Source organism: Rhinolophus hipposideros, assembly GCF_964194185.1.
Source record: "Rhinolophus hipposideros genome assembly, chromosome: 15".
Classification (NCBI taxonomy): domain Eukaryota; kingdom Metazoa; phylum Chordata; class Mammalia; order Chiroptera; family Rhinolophidae; genus Rhinolophus; species Rhinolophus hipposideros.
In genome coordinates, this window is record NC_138061.1 from 48,778,586 (window position 1) to 48,794,754 (window position 16,169).

General features: G+C 48.8%; 2 protein-coding genes across 3 annotated transcripts in view; one reads left to right on the top strand and one right to left on the bottom strand.

Moving 5' to 3' along the window:
- SGPL1 (sphingosine-1-phosphate lyase 1) overlaps positions 1-8,679 on the top strand; it is a 52,502-nt gene extending 43,823 nt beyond the window's left edge. Inside the window, exons 11-16 of one of the 2 annotated variants that reach the window (XM_081074191.1) lie at positions 224-373; positions 1,351-1,589; positions 2,670-2,816; positions 3,785-3,905; positions 6,466-6,608; positions 8,472-8,679. In XM_081074191.1, coding sequence (XP_080930317.1) covers positions 224-373; positions 1,351-1,589; positions 2,670-2,816; positions 3,785-3,905; positions 6,466-6,608; positions 8,472-8,547 — 876 coding nt within the window. In that variant the 3' untranslated portion in view covers positions 8,548-8,679. Of the gene's footprint in view, positions 1-223; positions 374-1,350; positions 1,590-2,669; positions 2,817-3,784; positions 3,906-4,439; positions 8,072-8,471 lie in introns of those variants that run through there. The other variant, XM_081074192.1, reaches the window with a different exon arrangement.
- A 617-nt stretch (positions 8,680-9,296) lies between these two features.
- On the bottom strand, positions 9,297-14,483 carry PCBD1 (pterin-4 alpha-carbinolamine dehydratase 1). The gene is made up of 4 exons (XM_081074193.1): positions 14,396-14,483; positions 11,472-11,603; positions 10,857-10,937; positions 9,297-9,846 (listed from the first exon to the last, which is right to left on the bottom strand). Exons 1-4 carry the CDS (start codon positions 14,396-14,398, stop codon positions 9,748-9,750), a joined length of 315 nt encoding a protein of 104 aa, XP_080930319.1. The 5' UTR covers positions 14,399-14,483; the 3' UTR covers positions 9,297-9,747.
- Between the last annotated feature and the right edge of the window lie 1,686 nt (positions 14,484-16,169).

Below are 16,169 nucleotides of genomic sequence, written 5' to 3' on the forward strand. Positions count from 1 at the left end.
AATAGATCCCACATTTCAGGTGAATTATTGTGAGGACTGAGTACATTTGAAAGATGAGCTTTTTTTTATTAGGAATGTCAAAAATAGCCTGTTTTTTAAAACACGGGAGACATAGTACGTAATGGCCTGGTGGTTACAGCCCACCTTCCCCACCCTGCCTTGCGAAGTCCTTGTTCTAGGGCTACAAATGAAATCTCCCATGGTCTTTATTTTTTGGAACTAGCTGGCTGTCAAATACAAAATACCTCTTCACGTGGACGCTTGTCTGGGGGGCTTCCTCATTGTCTTCATGGAGAAAGCAGGATACCCACTGGAGCAGCCGTTTGACTTCCGGGTGAGAGGTGTGACCAGCATCTCGGCAGACACCCACAAGGTGAGCTCAGGGGAAGGCCAAGTGTTAATAAGAGTAGACCGTGGATTATTTTGATGATTATCAGCAAAATAAATTGGTTAAAGCATTAGCTTCCCCCTAAAATGTCAAGTCTGGCTCTTTGTTCTCAGCAGGGCAGCTGGTTGAGGTGACAAGGTGTAATGATAGAGGTGCCAAGCAGTAGTGGAAAGGACCCTGTTATCTGTGTGTCTTATGGCTGAGAGAATTTCTGCATGTAACTGGGACCTGCTAGTACAGTGACCCTTATAAAAACGAGTTCCCTAAAACCTTGAGATTATTTGGGTGAGGCTGGAGGTGAGGTTGATATTTGTATTCCTCAGAGAGGAGGTATGTTCATGTTGCAGCCCCCATGCGATGGGGGCTCCTGCACCCAGTGGCAGGAGAGGAGAGTCCTTTGGAAAAAGGGGGGAACTTAATTCAGGAGTGCTCGGCTTGTAATGTTTGAAATGTCCATGCCTGTCACCTGCTGTGGACTGAGGCAAAGTGTACGTCAGTTTATTTTAAAGCTGGATTAAGTAGCTTCTAGATTCTGAGCACCATAATGTTCTTAAAAAAGAAGTCTAATACTAAGCAAAAAAAAGATGAGAAGGGAGTCAGATCGTGATTTTAGTTGCTCCAAGTGGCTTGAATTCCATCCTTTCCTGGCTTCCAGTGGAAATTTATCTTTGCTTCCATCCTGACAGACACGCTTCCCTTAACGTTTTAAATCAGGAAAACCCCACGCTAGGTGAGAGAGGGGAGGTAAACCAATTAACTGGACAAGTAGGCGCTCTGCTTGGGCCTCAGATTCCTCATCCCTGAAACAGAATCATCCCTTCAGTTCCCTCTATCCTTTCACATTCGAAGAGTGAATTTTTAATGTGAGTGGGGAACATGTAGAGAAACTGACACGTGAAGGAGAAATTTGCACGATGAGCGGTTCAAGCCAGGACACTCACCTGTCTGCCTCTTCCCCCCAGTATGGCTACGCCCCCAAAGGCTCCTCAGTGGTGTTGTACAGTGACAAGAAGTACAGGAGCTATCAGTTCTTCGTCGATCCGGACTGGCAGGGTGGAATCTACGCTTCCCCCACCATCGCGGGCTCACGGCCCGGTGGCATTAGTGCAGCCTGCTGGGCCGCCTTGATGCACTTCGGTGAGAGCGGCTATGTTGAAGCGACCAAACAGATCATCAAAACTGCTCGCTTCCTCAAGTCAGAGTATGTGTGGGAGATTGGGGTTCTGCCTTGTCTCGTGCGTTGTCTGCTGATGGGCTCAGGGCACCTGCCCAGCCCAGCACCCGCAGCCACAGCCCATTTGCTGTCTCCTGAGAGATCGGGGGCTTAGGGCAGCAGCTTAGGACTGTGGTGCTGGCCCGGGAGGATAAATGCCCTTGCTCTGCTGTGACTTGGAGGGTCACATCGGGCCTTCACCTGTAGGCCATCGTGTCTGCAGGATGTCTTCATAACTGGCAGCTCTTACCAAGTGCTAACACGCAGTTTAGTGGTTTTTAGGCCAGTGGTTCTCAAACTTGACTTATTAAAATGCCGATGGCTGGGCCCCACTCCTAGAATTCTGATGCGGTAGATCTGGGATGGGGCTCTGGGGATTTACATTTCTGGGCTGTTCCCCGTGCATGCTGATGCTGTTAGTCTAGGAATCACATTTGGAGCATCACTGGAATAAGAAAAAAATTGGGGGTGGGGGTGATGAAATCTCCTTAAGGCTAGAACTGGGCTGCGTGCTTTGTCTAGCATATCTATTCACGTATTACCACTTGTTTCTCTGTGTATCACCAGTATTGGGGAGGCTTTTTCAGAATCTTGAAGGTGAATGGAAGTGACCGTGGGCATGTCTCATTTGAAAAAGGCCGGCATATAGTTCTGATATTCCCGTCTGTTGAGAACTGCTGTACCATTTCTCACTTTAGGGATTACCTGTATGGCTTTTTTAGAAAAAGGGACGGAGGGATTATTTTTACAGTGTTTTCTTTTTAAAGTACATCTTTTATGCCTCAGATGCCCCTCCATGTCAAATCATAATTTGGAGTTGGGCAGCCAGGTTAGGAAGCAGTGATTCTGAGTCATTGAATCTAAATGGGGTTTGGGCCTTTGAATATTTGTAATGTTTAGGAACCACTGATCTCAATCTAGCCACTTCATTTTAGAAGATGAAAGCGCTAAAGCCCCAAAAGATCAGATTGTATTCAAGGGAGACATGGGTTGATCAACGAGAATTGATGGTCAGAGGAATAGATGTGACTGAATTTCCTTTTTGTTCCTTTTCTTGTTTGTTTTAAGACTGGAAAATATCAAAGGCATCTTTGTTTTTGGGGATCCTCAATTGTCAGTCATTGCTCTGGGCTCCCGTGATTTTGACATCTACCGACTATTTAACCTGATGACTGCAAAGGGGTGGAACCTGAACCAGCTGCAGTTCCCATCCAGGTAAGCTTGCAAAAGCCTCTTTCCCTTCCTTTGCTCCATGACCTTTGAAGAACTCGGATAACAAGGTGACCTGAGTGTGGTGATTGACTGCTCGATCCCAGCACTATCGTGGCAACTATAGTATCTATAAGATTTCTGCCTTGGACTTACTCAATATCAAAGTAGGACCATTAGCTTTAAACTCGGGCAAAATTAGGTGGCAGCCTCTTGAGACCAGGGGTCGGTCATAAGACCCTCCCCCGGCTCCCCCATCTCCACTATCTTTCTAGGCTCTGTTCTCTCCGATCTGTCTGTCCAGTCATCAGATTGGTCTTATAAACCGACTCGTTACTGGAGTAATATTTAGCTCAAAACCTTCCAGAGGGCTTCTGATCATTCAGGCCTGCTACTGTCTCCTTTAATATGCTTTTCTAACCTGATCTTCCATGATGCCTTTAAATAAACACTTGACCCCAATAGAAGAGGTCTCTTCAGTGTCCTTCACGTGTTGGCACCATGGGCAATCCCATCTGGACAGTTTTTTCTTCACAATCCCTCTGTAGCCCAGTCTACCTCCAAGGGAAATTAGGGTTGCTTTTTCGCTCGGACATCCTTCAACCCCCGATGGCCTTATCCCCATGAGGGTTTGTCGTCTAAGATAAAAGCATCCCGCTGGTGGTCACATGGGTGAAGTCCTTGGGGTGGACAGTTTTGGAGGGGCGGGGTGGGACAGAGCCGCCCGTTGTTTATATTCTATCAGGATGGTTCTTGATCACGCGAGAAGCCTGTGGGCCGGCCAGCCTGTGCTTCACAACCCATGTATTTGAGAGTCTTGATTCCCAGGGTTGGGTACAAAGTAGATGACTGTATTTGTCACAAATAACACGAAGCAGCAGCCGATGAATTCCTGTGTTTGGAGCTGCTTTGTTTTGGATTTTTTTTTTCTTCTTCCAAGGTTCACCTCTCTTTGTCTCTCTCTTCTCCCGTAGTATTCACTTCTGCATCACGTTAGTACATACCCGGAAGCGAGTAGCCATCCAGTTCCTAAAGGACGTCCGGGAATCTGTCACTCAGATCATGAAGAATCCTAAAGCAAAGACCACAGGAATGGTAGGCACACGTGGGGTTTTTCCTTCCTGTGGAAGTTTGTTGTTGGGAGGGGCAATTTGAAAGAATCAGATGGCCCTGAGTCTGTTCCTGCCTCTGCCCCTTCGCCACAGATCTGTTTCCTTAGTGAATTAGAGCAGATGATCTCTGCCTCACCCATTCCTAGAGTTTTTCAGTCTTGAATCAGACATACTATATATATGAAGCATCTTGTAAATTTGAAAGTGCTCGACAGGGCCCGGCAGTGGTAGTGTCGATTTGAAAAGAAAAATTTGACACAGTAAAGGCAATAAACCTTTTTTTGCTGGAATTTTCTACAGCAAATCCCAGAGGATAGTTCCTTTGGGCAGAAAGGCAGACTGGCAAGTACCTGTGAAAAACTGACCACGTCAGCTCTCCTTCTGATAGAATGGAGCCTGGGGTGGGAATGGAGTGGAGGAGAGGAGGACACATGGAGGGCAAGGACAGGGCAGAGGGAGGTCATTACCACTCCTGTACCCCTCGTCACTAATACCGATTCTTTGACTGGATTTGTAGGGTGCTATCTATGGCATGGCCCAGACCACTGTCGACAGGAACCAGGTAGCAGAATTGTCCTCGGTCTTCTTGGACAGCCTTTTCAGCACAGACACTGTACCTCAGGGCAGCCAGATGAATGGTTCTCCAAAACCCCGCTGAGCCCGGACCCTTTCTAGCCCCGAGGGGCTTCTGGCCTTCAGAAGGTTCTCGGAGTGTGGAACAGGCCATCCACAGTTTCAGCATCTGATCTTGCTCCACAGAGCACGACGAGACAGCTCCATCCTCAGGGTTGTTGTTCCTCCTTTCATCATCCTTCTGTGGTTTTCAGCATGAAGACCCCGAAGGGTGCCATTACGTTTTTATTTGCCCTTGTTCTAAATGTTATCCTAGGAATTATTTTAACCATTTCCTTCTCTAACCTCTCTAGCTTTCAACTTCATTTAATTCTTGTGTGGCAGCTCTGACCTGTCCTGATTCCTTAAGGAAGCTGGGACACAGTTTATGAAATAGAAAAAGGTTTTCTTTGTTGTCTCAGGCAGATTGGCTGATCAGATAGGAAGCATTCATGTAACAAGTTTCCCTGGGTGGGTGTTAGATATACTCTAAGCAGGAGGCTTTGTCAGCCCTTTGCTCTTTGAGTAGGTTAGTTGTCTCTCTTAGGGTCACTTTTGTTAGTTTGTTGTATTTTTCCAGGACACAGATTGACCAGGCCGTTGTTGCTCTTATGCAGGAGTAGAGTGGTCTGTCTACCAAGGCCGGGAGTGGAGGGGTCCACTGTCCTCCTCTTGCATACAGTCCCCATTTGATTCTTGGCTGCCACCGTCTTTGGGGATTCTTATTTGAAATTATGCTCCCCTTGGAGCGTAATTGTTACCATGGACCAGAAGGGAATGCGATTCCCAGAGGATCTAGGACTTTCGGGCCCTAGTGTACAGAGCACACCTGAGCCCTCTCCTGGGCTGGTGATACCAGAAACCAGACCCTCTTCCATACTTTTCTGAGTGTCAGAGTAGGGTGAGCACCCAGATTCAAAACGTTGTCACCAAAAGTTGGTGGTGGTCCTCCCCTCCCGCACTGCTTTAAGCCATCATGTATGAAAATAAGTTTGCTTGAAGGAACCACTCAAAGCACCTTCACAAGTTGCCTCGATTTACCCTAAGTGGTGCGAGAAGGGTGTGAGAGAGCTCCCAAGGCAAGGAAAATTTTCTCTCTCTGTGAGTGTGTTCTTCCTGCCTCTTCCCCCTTTATTCAACTCCCAAAGGTACTATGGCAGTTTAGCCTCAGGTACTGGATGCTTCTCAGCCCTGGCTAGGAGGAGAGAAACATTTTGGAATGGGAAACATGATGGTAAGTTTCAGTCAGAGGCCAGGGCCTGGGTTTTCTTCATAAGACTAGTTGCTCAGGGTGGTGCAGGGACAAGACCAAACCCTGCGCCCACTCCCGACCCTCTTCTCCCTGCATGGGGCCCAGATCTAGGTTGAGCCACTGTCCTGCCCTGATGATGACATATCCTGCGTGTGCCTTTTTCTTCTGCAGGGAGCAGTGGGAAGCTATTCCTGACCCAGGCCCAGGGGATCAGCCCCTGAGGTTTTTATTTGAGTAGGGGGATACTTAGGGTTAGTCAGGAGAAATGCCTCTGTTCCATTACCCTTCTCAGGGACTCCTGAATATTCAGCCTCTTCAGGCTGGTATCCTCTCGCCTCCCTCACTGGGTATGCTGGGGGCCAGGAGAGCCAAGACGACCAGATTTTTCCCGAAGCTCCTTAACCACTTTTGTCTGAAATGTTTCTTAGCACTGTATTTACTACACAAAACTGTGACTGGCCATGTCATTGCAGGGCTGGTGTATGTGTGTGTGTTTACTCCTGTCTATTGTGGGTTCCAAGAGTGGTTGGTGTGTGTGTGTGTGTGTGTGTGTTACAGGGAGAGGCTGAGAGCCTTTGGGCATGGGAGGTATATGTTCCCTCCAGCTGCTGAACTGGTGGGCACCTCCTGAGGGGGGCTGTGGTCAGAGCTGTGCAGGGATTGTCTCTTGCGTCTCCAGTGCAGTCATTATGTTGGAGGAAGTCCAGAGACCCAGAACCACCCAGCAGGCACCACTGTGGTTTGTCAACTGCTAAAGTGGAGAAGCGTGTGTCCTACAGTGTTCTGCTGCTTCCAGCGTCGCCCAGGACCTTCCCCTGTGCTGTAAGAACATTGCTGCCGGTTGGTGGTGGTGGGGGCTGCTTTTGAAAGGGACCTACTGTACCCACTTTAATTTATGATCATGAGCCTTAGTTTGACCCAACATTTGTGAGCTTTCCATTCTGTGTGTGTCTGCAACGTAGTAACACCCAGTCTGGCAGAGGTGGGCGGAATGTCTTAATGATATCATGTTAGCAGGTGTCCCATTGGCCTCTGCAAAACCTGTACTGTCTTGTTTCTGCATTAGAAGTAAGTAGTCACGTGAATATACTGCCATGTCACTTTTAATATTACCAGTTTTATACTTGGAAAATGGTACTTGCCTCCTTTAAATCTTTTCTGTCTTTAACCACCCCATGCCCATCTCAATGCTCCCTTCCTAATTGCAGCAATAATATCTCAAAAAGCAATTAAGTAATTAAATGTCCCGAATCTTAATCGTTGTGGATGGTTGCATTCATTTGACTAGTTAGGCCCACACGTGCGATCCCAAATGGGGCGCTGGCAGCTCTTGAAGTGGCTGCTGGTGAGAGATCGCCCCCTTGTGGTGAAATGGTTGTGTGTCACCACTGCTCTTAGGGCCAATAGAGGGACAGGAGTGCGTGAGCCTGTCTCCTGCCCAATTCCCAGCGCTTTCGTAGCTCCACCCCACTGATGTCACACCTGTTTTAAGGAGGTCTGGAACTCAGGTCTTTAGTTCCCCAGGGGCAGGGCCCTGCCTTACGTTTTCTGTCATCTTCATCCTCCATTTCTGCTTCCACCTTAGTGATGATTGAGCCATCTGTGGTAGTTTCCAGCCAGCTGGGCAGTGTGGCTCTAACCAAAGGGCACTGACTTCAAACCCTGCATTTGGTTTGGGACCTGATAGAACCTCTCAGCATCTTCGCACCTGTTACTGCCTTTGTCTTGTTCCATTATGGCTTAAGAAGTGAGGAGTCTTCCCAAAGGGTTATTCAGGTCCCAAAGGCTGTCCTTCAGGTAACCCAAGCTTTTCATTCTGGCTTGCAGCCCATTCAGACTTGCCAGAATCAACCTGAGGAATGCAGTCTTTGCTATGGTTTTCTGCCAGATGACTCGGTTTCCTGAGCACTATTTGCTTTGGGATAAACCCTAGAGAAAGAGGGGCCAGGGTATGCTTGGTTAGGAGGCCTGGCCCATCCAATAAGTGGTGTCTAGATGCTTATATGTGCTCCTTACTGCTGTGAGCCCCTTTACCTTTTTTGTGGGTTCTTGGCAGCGACAGACCACTTAGAGCTAGACCCCGTAGTAACAGAAGTAAAGATGGGAGCCTAAGTTGATAGCCACCAGCTATCGCCTGGGCAAGCAAGTCAGGTGTGTGAGAGCCTTTTCTTGGAGGCTTAATTGCTTTCACTTTTCTTGTGCTTTCTTCTTTTTTCGTAATCTCTCAATGTCATCCCCTATAATTTCAATTGTTTGAATTAATTTTAGAATAAACATTCTTTTCTAAAAAGTGTGGCTTGTGTCTCTGTCCCACGTCAAGTTGCTTCATACAACTGTAGTGCCCTCTACGTTGGCCTTTTTCAACCCTTGATCCACGAGAGTAAACAGTTACATGACACATAGTCCATACGTCCATGTCTGGTGGCTTCTGTCCCCTAAAACAGTCATCAGGTCAAAAGCACATTTAGAAAAATTTAAGTCAGAAGTGGAGCAGATGGGGAACCGCTCTGAATCTTGTTGGTTTTAATATTAAGCCTTACTGAGAACTTGCTCTTCACATAGGTAGTGATAATCCTAACTGGCAGATAGGGTGGAAGGGGGTCCTGCTATCGTCCCTCTTAACTATAAACAATATGCTTATTTCTCAGCCACCAACTTCTGCCTCTTTTCTGCCCTTTGTTGCAGGACCAGCTCGTGCAGGGTGACTGGGGTACGACATTGCCAGATGCCACGTGCCGCTGGCATTTGGAAGTCAGCTTAGTGGCTGGGCAGCTACAGATGAGGGGTCGTAAGTGAGCACTCTTGCTTAATGACGTACCTGGAATGCTATCTATGTGGCATGCACACGGGGTAGAGATGACTTCTCTCCGTGTCCCCTTCTCCCAGCCCTGGCACATCAGTGGGAATATTCTGTCCTCCAGAGTTACTGGGTTGGAGGACTGATCCGCGAATCAGCTCAACTGCTCGGATGGTAAATAGCCCCTCGTCACCCTTACAGTGTAAAAGCAGGCAAACCTGGAGACTGGCTAAGTTTGTAAGTGCACAAACCATCAGGAATAGAAATCGCCCCCCCGATGGAGACCAAGAAGGTAATACGGTCCCAGACTGCCGTCCTGGTCGTGGGTCTCACCAAGCATGTAACACAGAAGCCCTGCACACTTTTATCTGTGTCCATGAGGCCTCCTCGGCCATCTCTGCCTCAAGAACCCTTTTAAGGTCTTTGAGGCCCAAGTCAAATGAAGCTTCCCGGTTCACCGTTCTTAATCACGTCCTATTCTCTTAGCTCATTTCTTATCCTTGTATCTAGCGTTAATTCATCCTGCCTAGTAATAGTTAACCGTTTTCCTCTTTAATTCCACTAGATGATAATGAACTCCTTGAAGGCAGGGTGGTCTGGTCCCTTTTCCCCCTAGTGCCTCACACAGAGTTAAGTGCTTTAAATGAGTGCTTTAAATGCCTGTTGACTCCAATAGGAATTGGCCTGTGGAAAAGAAGATTCTAGAGCCCAAAGCCAAGGAAACGATAGTTTTATTTGAGGCATAAAAGCACAAATGTTTACCATATAGGATGGGGTTGGCTTTAGGGTTCTGGTGTCTAAGATAAGATTTTGTCTTAGACACAACTTCTATCACAGCTTCATGGGAAACAGAAAGGCAGCAAGACACAGCCTAGAAAGGAAATCATTCACTGTTGCTGGGAAAGAAGAAGATCTTCAAATTAGTGTACATTTAACAGAGCCCCAAGGATGGAGAGTGTGGTACGGGGAAAAGGTGTCCGTTCCTGGTGTTGGCAGTGATGCTGGCGTCTCTTTCCACAGCAAGGACTCACCCCTGAATGGAGGCAGTAGAGTGGACTAGGCCATTTTGACTGCAGCAGCATTTGGGGGCTCTCCCCACTCCCTCTCTGGATTTCCAGTTCAATCACCCCTTTCCCTGAAGAATTCAAAGAGGAAAGGCTGGGTCTATGTCATGGACACGGCCACTTGCTCGATGAAGCTGGCCAGGTTTATGTCCCGTTCTGAAAGGCCTCCACATTCGTGGGTACTCAGGGTGATGTGGACCTGAAAAAAAAGAGGTTCGGGGCCAGCTGGTTCCACCGACTTAACCAACCTAAAGGCAGGACAGACACTAGCCGTTCGGCGCAGCCACACCCAGGGCTCCAGAATACAGGCAGACCTCATTTGATTGCACTGTGTGGATAATGCAATTGAAAGTAAGACCCTCCACCAGCAAAAAGTCATGACTCACTAAGGCTCAGATGATAGCATTTTTTAGCAATTCATTAAAGTATAGCACAGTGTAAATGTAACTTATATGCACGGGGAAACCAAAACTGTGTGACTGGCTGTCTTGCGGTACTGGCTTTTTGTGGTGGTCTCTGAGGTATGCCTGTAATAGCCAGTCACTACAATCTCCCCGAGGGGCTGCCTTCCAGACATGTTTTCCTAACAACAGTGCCAAACAGTCTTCTACTACATCTCCCAAAACTATGGTGACTTCAGCTATAGGGCAAATGAAACACCCAAACATTAAGAGCAATCCAAAAGCGAAAAACGAGACCAAAACAAACTCCAGCTCCTAAACACTGTCCATTTACAAATCACCTCATCCAGCCTTAAAGTTTTTACAGAGCCCAGGATAGCTCTTGGCACACGGCAGGCATTTAATGGCTGTTTCAGTTGATCCAGCAGACAATCTGATTTGTTTGCTATTCTCCGTTCAGTTTTATTACTTTTTCATTCCATACATCTAGAAAGAGTTAAGTCATGTAGAGCTAGTAACAATGAATATGTCTGATTCCCAAGGCTTTTCCTTCCTTGGGTTTTGCCTTCTTGATGTCTATTTAATGTTTAACTACAATTTATCTCACAATGTTTCAATTTGCATTTCTTTTTGATGTGAGACCTAATATTTTCCAAGGGTGTTTATGTTGATTCTAGGAAGGAGATGAATGGAGCAGGAAGAGTGGACAGTCATCCCACGGGTGAGGAGGGCCCAAGGGAAACCCAAGGAGGGGGTGGCATTCTCAGAACTTGGAGGGAGCCCAGCACAACGGGCACAGCTCACTTACCTTGTTGTACACGTTAAACCACTCGGGATGGTGGTCCAGTTTCTCAGCCTGCAGGGCCACTCTTGTCATGAAGCCAAAAGCCTATTTAAGTGAAATGAGACCCAGGTTAGTGTTTTGAGAGAGACGGCTAGATACCTTTTTATGGCCAGTGGAAAGCCTTGATGCAGGAGGATGGACAAACGTCCTATAAGGAGACTCCTCTAGCTTTAAGCATTCCACCTGGCCTCCTGCCACTGGTTCTGGGGCTGGAGTTTGAGGAGGATTTCTGGGGTAGGAAGAAAATCCTGTTACTGCAATCACTAACAAAGTGGAAACGCCAGAGATGCTTAGTCTAGGTCAATCTTTTCACTATCTACCAAAATGTCTTCAGAAGTACATCTGCTTCCTAGGTAAGCTATCTCTAAGGATTGTTTCTCAAAGCTCCAGGTGTGGAGAACCCAAGACCCATCTCCTCACTCCAGCCCCCAAGGATGACACGTCCAGAGAAAGCTGGGTTAGCGTAGCGTCTGAGTGTCTTGGCTAACAGGACTTTAAGGGACAGAACAAGTTCTAGAATGGAACCCCCTCAGGCCCAGTCTCAGAAAACTGCCCTCCCCCCCCGCCCCGGTGCCATACCCTGTTAAAGTCTTTGAAATGGAACTGCTTGAAGATGGCATCTCGGCCTTCCAGCTCGTTCCATCCCACAGCTCTCAGGTTTGGCAGCAGCTGGTCCCTCTCCTCAGCACTTAGCCTGTGTGCTTTGCCAGCCTAGGAGAGGGAAAAAACAAGCCCAAGGGCACTTCTTAGTACAGGACAAAAAAGAGGGCCCCAGACCTTTCGGGGAATTGAGCCAGCTGCCACTGGCTCCTCTGGACCGGGTGACAGTCAAAGGGCAGCTGGCCCAAAGCTATAGACTGGGGAGGTGTGGAGGGTGGCGCCCTGCCCTGGCTCATGCACTGATAGGTTCTGAGACTTTACATTCCACTCAAAAGAACAAAATCCTGAGGTGTAATGCACCTCATCGGGACTGAGAAGCAGTCCTCCCCCACCGCTGCCCCCAAAGCCTTACAGAGCCCTCTCCCCAAAGCTAGTTCTCTTACATGAATGCAATAAAAGTAAAACCAAGCCCAGCCCAGCTGTGTATGTATGAAATATGTATTAAAGCACAACCTTTCAGAAAGAGTACCCCTGACTGTCCAAGCTTCCTTTCCTGTTATGGACCTTACGCAGTCCACTCCTGTGCCCCTACCGCCACTCAGGTGTATTGAAGTGAGCTGAAACTGGGGAGGGGGGGCACAGGAATGACCACTGCTCTCCCCCCTCGTCAGTGAGAGCACAGGCACTGTTCTCAAAGTGGGTCTGTGCCTCCTCGCTGGGACCAGCAAAGCACCCAGCACTTAAGACACGTTCCAGTTGACTCTTAGCCACACTGCAGTGGACAGCCCCTGGCACTACCTCCCGATGGGTACTCCATGGTGCTCCCATGCGGCCTCTGGTTCCCAGATGCCAGACTTAGGGTTCTCAGACTTCCACCTTTCCTGTCAGCCTGGGAAGCCCAAGCCACAGAGCTCTGTTAAAAGTGGACGTAACTTGGCCAAGGGTGAGTGGCAAACTAGTGCCCCATCTATTTTTTTTACCTATTGTGCAAAGTGCCCTCAGGGTAGTCCAAATTGGCACAATTCAGGCCATAAGAGGAACCATCAGAGAACAGGAGGAAGCAAAAGTCAGTCCCATCCTCTGGGAGGATCCAAGTGTAGGAACTTAAGGGATCCCAGAATGAGGCTCCTGAAATAGAACTACCCACTGACAGAAACTGTGGAGTGCTCCATTGAAGACGAATCGAGGTCTGGGGAGACGACGAGAGGGAGGTTAATTTAGCTTTCATGAGGCAGCCCGCACACTGGGAGCCATGGGTTGAGTGGGCAGGGCTGGTTCAAACCCAGTTCTGCCATGCTCCAGCCAGGTGGCCCAGGGCACTTGTCTCTTTTGGCTTCATGGTTAAAGGGGATAAGAATTTCCACTTCGCATCAGCAAGAGGAGACACTTCAGTAAGGGAATGTTATCTGCATTTTTAAAAGGAGACTTCCTGGGACAAGTAGACATATGGGCCTTGCAGGTTTGGGTAGAATTGGAAAAGCATTGCAGCATTCTGACAAGTCAATCTTTTTCTCCTTCCTGAAAACGTGTGTTCTCTCTGGAAGATCTGACTTGGTCTGTCTCCTCTCCTAGGCTCTCAAAGGCTAGAGATGTCAGTAGAGATCTGTGTCCCACGCCCAACCCCATCTCCAATCCAGAGCTGGCCTTTTCTCAGTGGCTGATAAGCCTGCTCCACGTATCCAGGCAACCAGATGACCAGATGTCAGCCAAGGCATCAGAGCCCACTGTTTAGTTCTTTGGTTCAGAAAGGAGTGGGTGGGTACTGGTGAGCTCCTGGGAGGCCACCCTTTCTCTTTAGAATCTTCTGGAACCCCCCAGGTCTCAGCCTGGGGATGAACTGACAAGCCCCTCTGAGATCTAGGATCAGAGAGGGGGCAGGGGTGGTGTTTACTTAGTAAATCACAGGTCAGGCCTGCCTGGCCTTGATCTCTGGGAGAGTGAATGGAGAGGTTACTGATTACCCAGACCCTGCATCTGGGGGCCTCAGGGCACCTGACAGTCAGCCTTACTCACCACCTCTTCTCCCTCTAAGCTATAGCCTTCAAAATGCTTTCCCAGAGAGCACTGCAGTCTGGACTGCTCCTAATGCTTTTGGGCCAGAAATGGGCTGTTAGGTCACGCTTCCCTGGGTCTAGCCTACCTCCCCTAACTGCCCCCAGGGCTCACCTTCACCTCGATGGCTGAGGGCGGAGGTGTGGGGTGTTGAAGCACAGGGCCTGAGACCCTCTTGAGGGGCAGCTTAGCCTGGAGGACGGCTGATCCTGAGCAACCCAGTCCCCACTGCTGGGCGCAGGCCTCAAACTAGGCGCCAGGAGCTGGCTCGGAGGCCGGGACAGCACAGGGTGCACAGAGGGCTTAGCCAGCCGGTGCCCAGAAGTGCGATAAACAGGCACACAGACAACACACAGATTCACTCCCCGCTGCGCGCGCGCAGGCTGACCCCCACCCTCAGTACAGATCAGAACCGTACCACCGAGGGGTCATTCTCTGCGGGCTCACTCTGCTGTCCCTCACCTCTCCAGGCCCTGGTCCCACCGCCCCATCTTCCCATAGGGAGTTCACGAAGCCCCGCCCAAATCATTGTGGCGCGGAGGGGGCGAGGGCCTGGGAGCCGGGGGCAAGCCTGGCTGTGACCGGGACTTGCCACCGCCCTCTCGCGGCCTCGGCTTCTGCGGGGGCACAAGCTGGTGGGAGCGGGGCGGAGACCCCGATGCTCCGAATCCCGCGCGCCAGTCGGAGAGCGGCTCGGAGGAACCCTCCCCCTCCCTCCCGCTTCACCCCACCCCGCCCCGCCCGGCAGCCGGCCCGGCCTGAGCCCCACGTGCCCCCGTCCTCTCCGGGCGCCCCACCGTGCGCCCGTTCGCAGCGGCGCTGCCGCGATCGCGCTGCGCGACCCCCCTCACCATGTCGGGGCGCGGTGCGGGCGGGCGCGCAGCAGGTGGCGGCGGAGGGCGAGCTCGGCGCTGGGTGCTCGGGCGCCGTCGGGCGGGGCCGCGCTCGGGCCGCCCCGGGGCGGGAGCGCGGCCGGGGAGGGGCTGCCCCGTAATCATTAACTCGGCGCTAGGCCTGTTCCCTTCCAGCACTTTCTTCGGTGCCCTCGTTATGGGGAGCTCAGGGGTTACGGACGCGGGATCCAAATGCAGGCAGGCGCTCGAATCGTGCTCTGCCACTTCCAGCTGTGTGACCCCGGGCGCGACATTATCTGTTTTTATGATTGATCTTCAATAAACTGCACGTATTCAAAGTGTACAATGTGATGCCTTTTGACATACGTATGCCCCCCTGCAACCATTACCACCATCAAGATCATGAACTATCCCTCACCCCTAAAATTTCCGTCTGCCTCCTCAGACAACCGTTGATCTGCTTCCCATCACCATCGATGAGATTGCCTTTTCTAGACTTCTGTGTGAATGGAAGTCGCATAGTACATGCTCTTTGCTGTGGTTCCTTTCATTCAGCACAATTACTTTTGGAAGTTGACCCAGGTAGTTGCATGTGTCAATGGTTCTTTCGTGGCTAAGTAAAACTTATTTGACAGTATGACGTTGTATTGGATATAACACACATCACCATTTGTTTATTCACTTGTTAATGGACTTTGGATGGTTCCCACTTTTTAAGCTGCTATGAACTTCCCCAACACGCCTTTGCATGGATCGATGCTTTCATTTTTCTTGGGTATATCAATACCTAGGAGTAGCTGGGCTAGGTCACATGGCAGATGTGTGTTTCTAACTTCTTAGGAAACTGCCAAAGCGGCCATACCATTGTACATCCCCACCAGCCTTGGGTGGGAGTTCCAGTTCCCACCGCTCTCACAGACACACCAATACTTGGTAGCGTCAGTCTTTTAAATTTTAGCCGTTTTTCTTGGTGTGTAGTGGTATCTCATTGTAGTTTTAATTTGAATTTCCTTAATCATTGATGATATTAAACACCTTTTTATGTGCTTCCTATTTGCCATTGGTAAATCTTTGGTAAATTGCCTGTTCAAATTTCATGTCCATTTTTTAAAAATTGAGTGTTTTCTTATTTTTCATTCTTTTAAGTTTTTTATTAAAATATAGCTAACATACAACATTATATTAGTTTCAGGTCTACCCCATAGTTATTCAACATTTACATACCTAAAGAAGTGATCGCCATGGTAAGTCCAACAACCTTCTGACACCATACCACGCTATCACAATATTATTGACTATATTCCTTATGTTGTACGTTACATCCCCGTGACTTGTTTGTTTTATACCTGGAAATTTGGACCACTTATTCCTCTTCACCTTTTCCCCCCTTTTTTAGTTTTTGAATTGCAGTTGACATTCAATATTATTTTATATTAATTTCAGGTGTAAAGCATGGTGGTTAGACATTTGTGCAATTTAAGAAGTGATCCCCCTGACTAGTACCCACCTAGCTCTATACTATGTATTATCATATTATTGACTATATTTCCTATGCTTTACTTTACATCCCATGACTATTTTACATCCCATGTATCTACCAGTTTGTACCTTTTAATCCCTTTACGTTTTTCACCCTGTCCCCAGCCCCGCTCCCATCTATCACCCCAACAAATCTAGTACCCATCTGACACCATACATAGTTATTACAATGTTATTGACTGTATTCCTTATGCTATACCCTACATCCTCATAACTACGCTTTAACAACCAA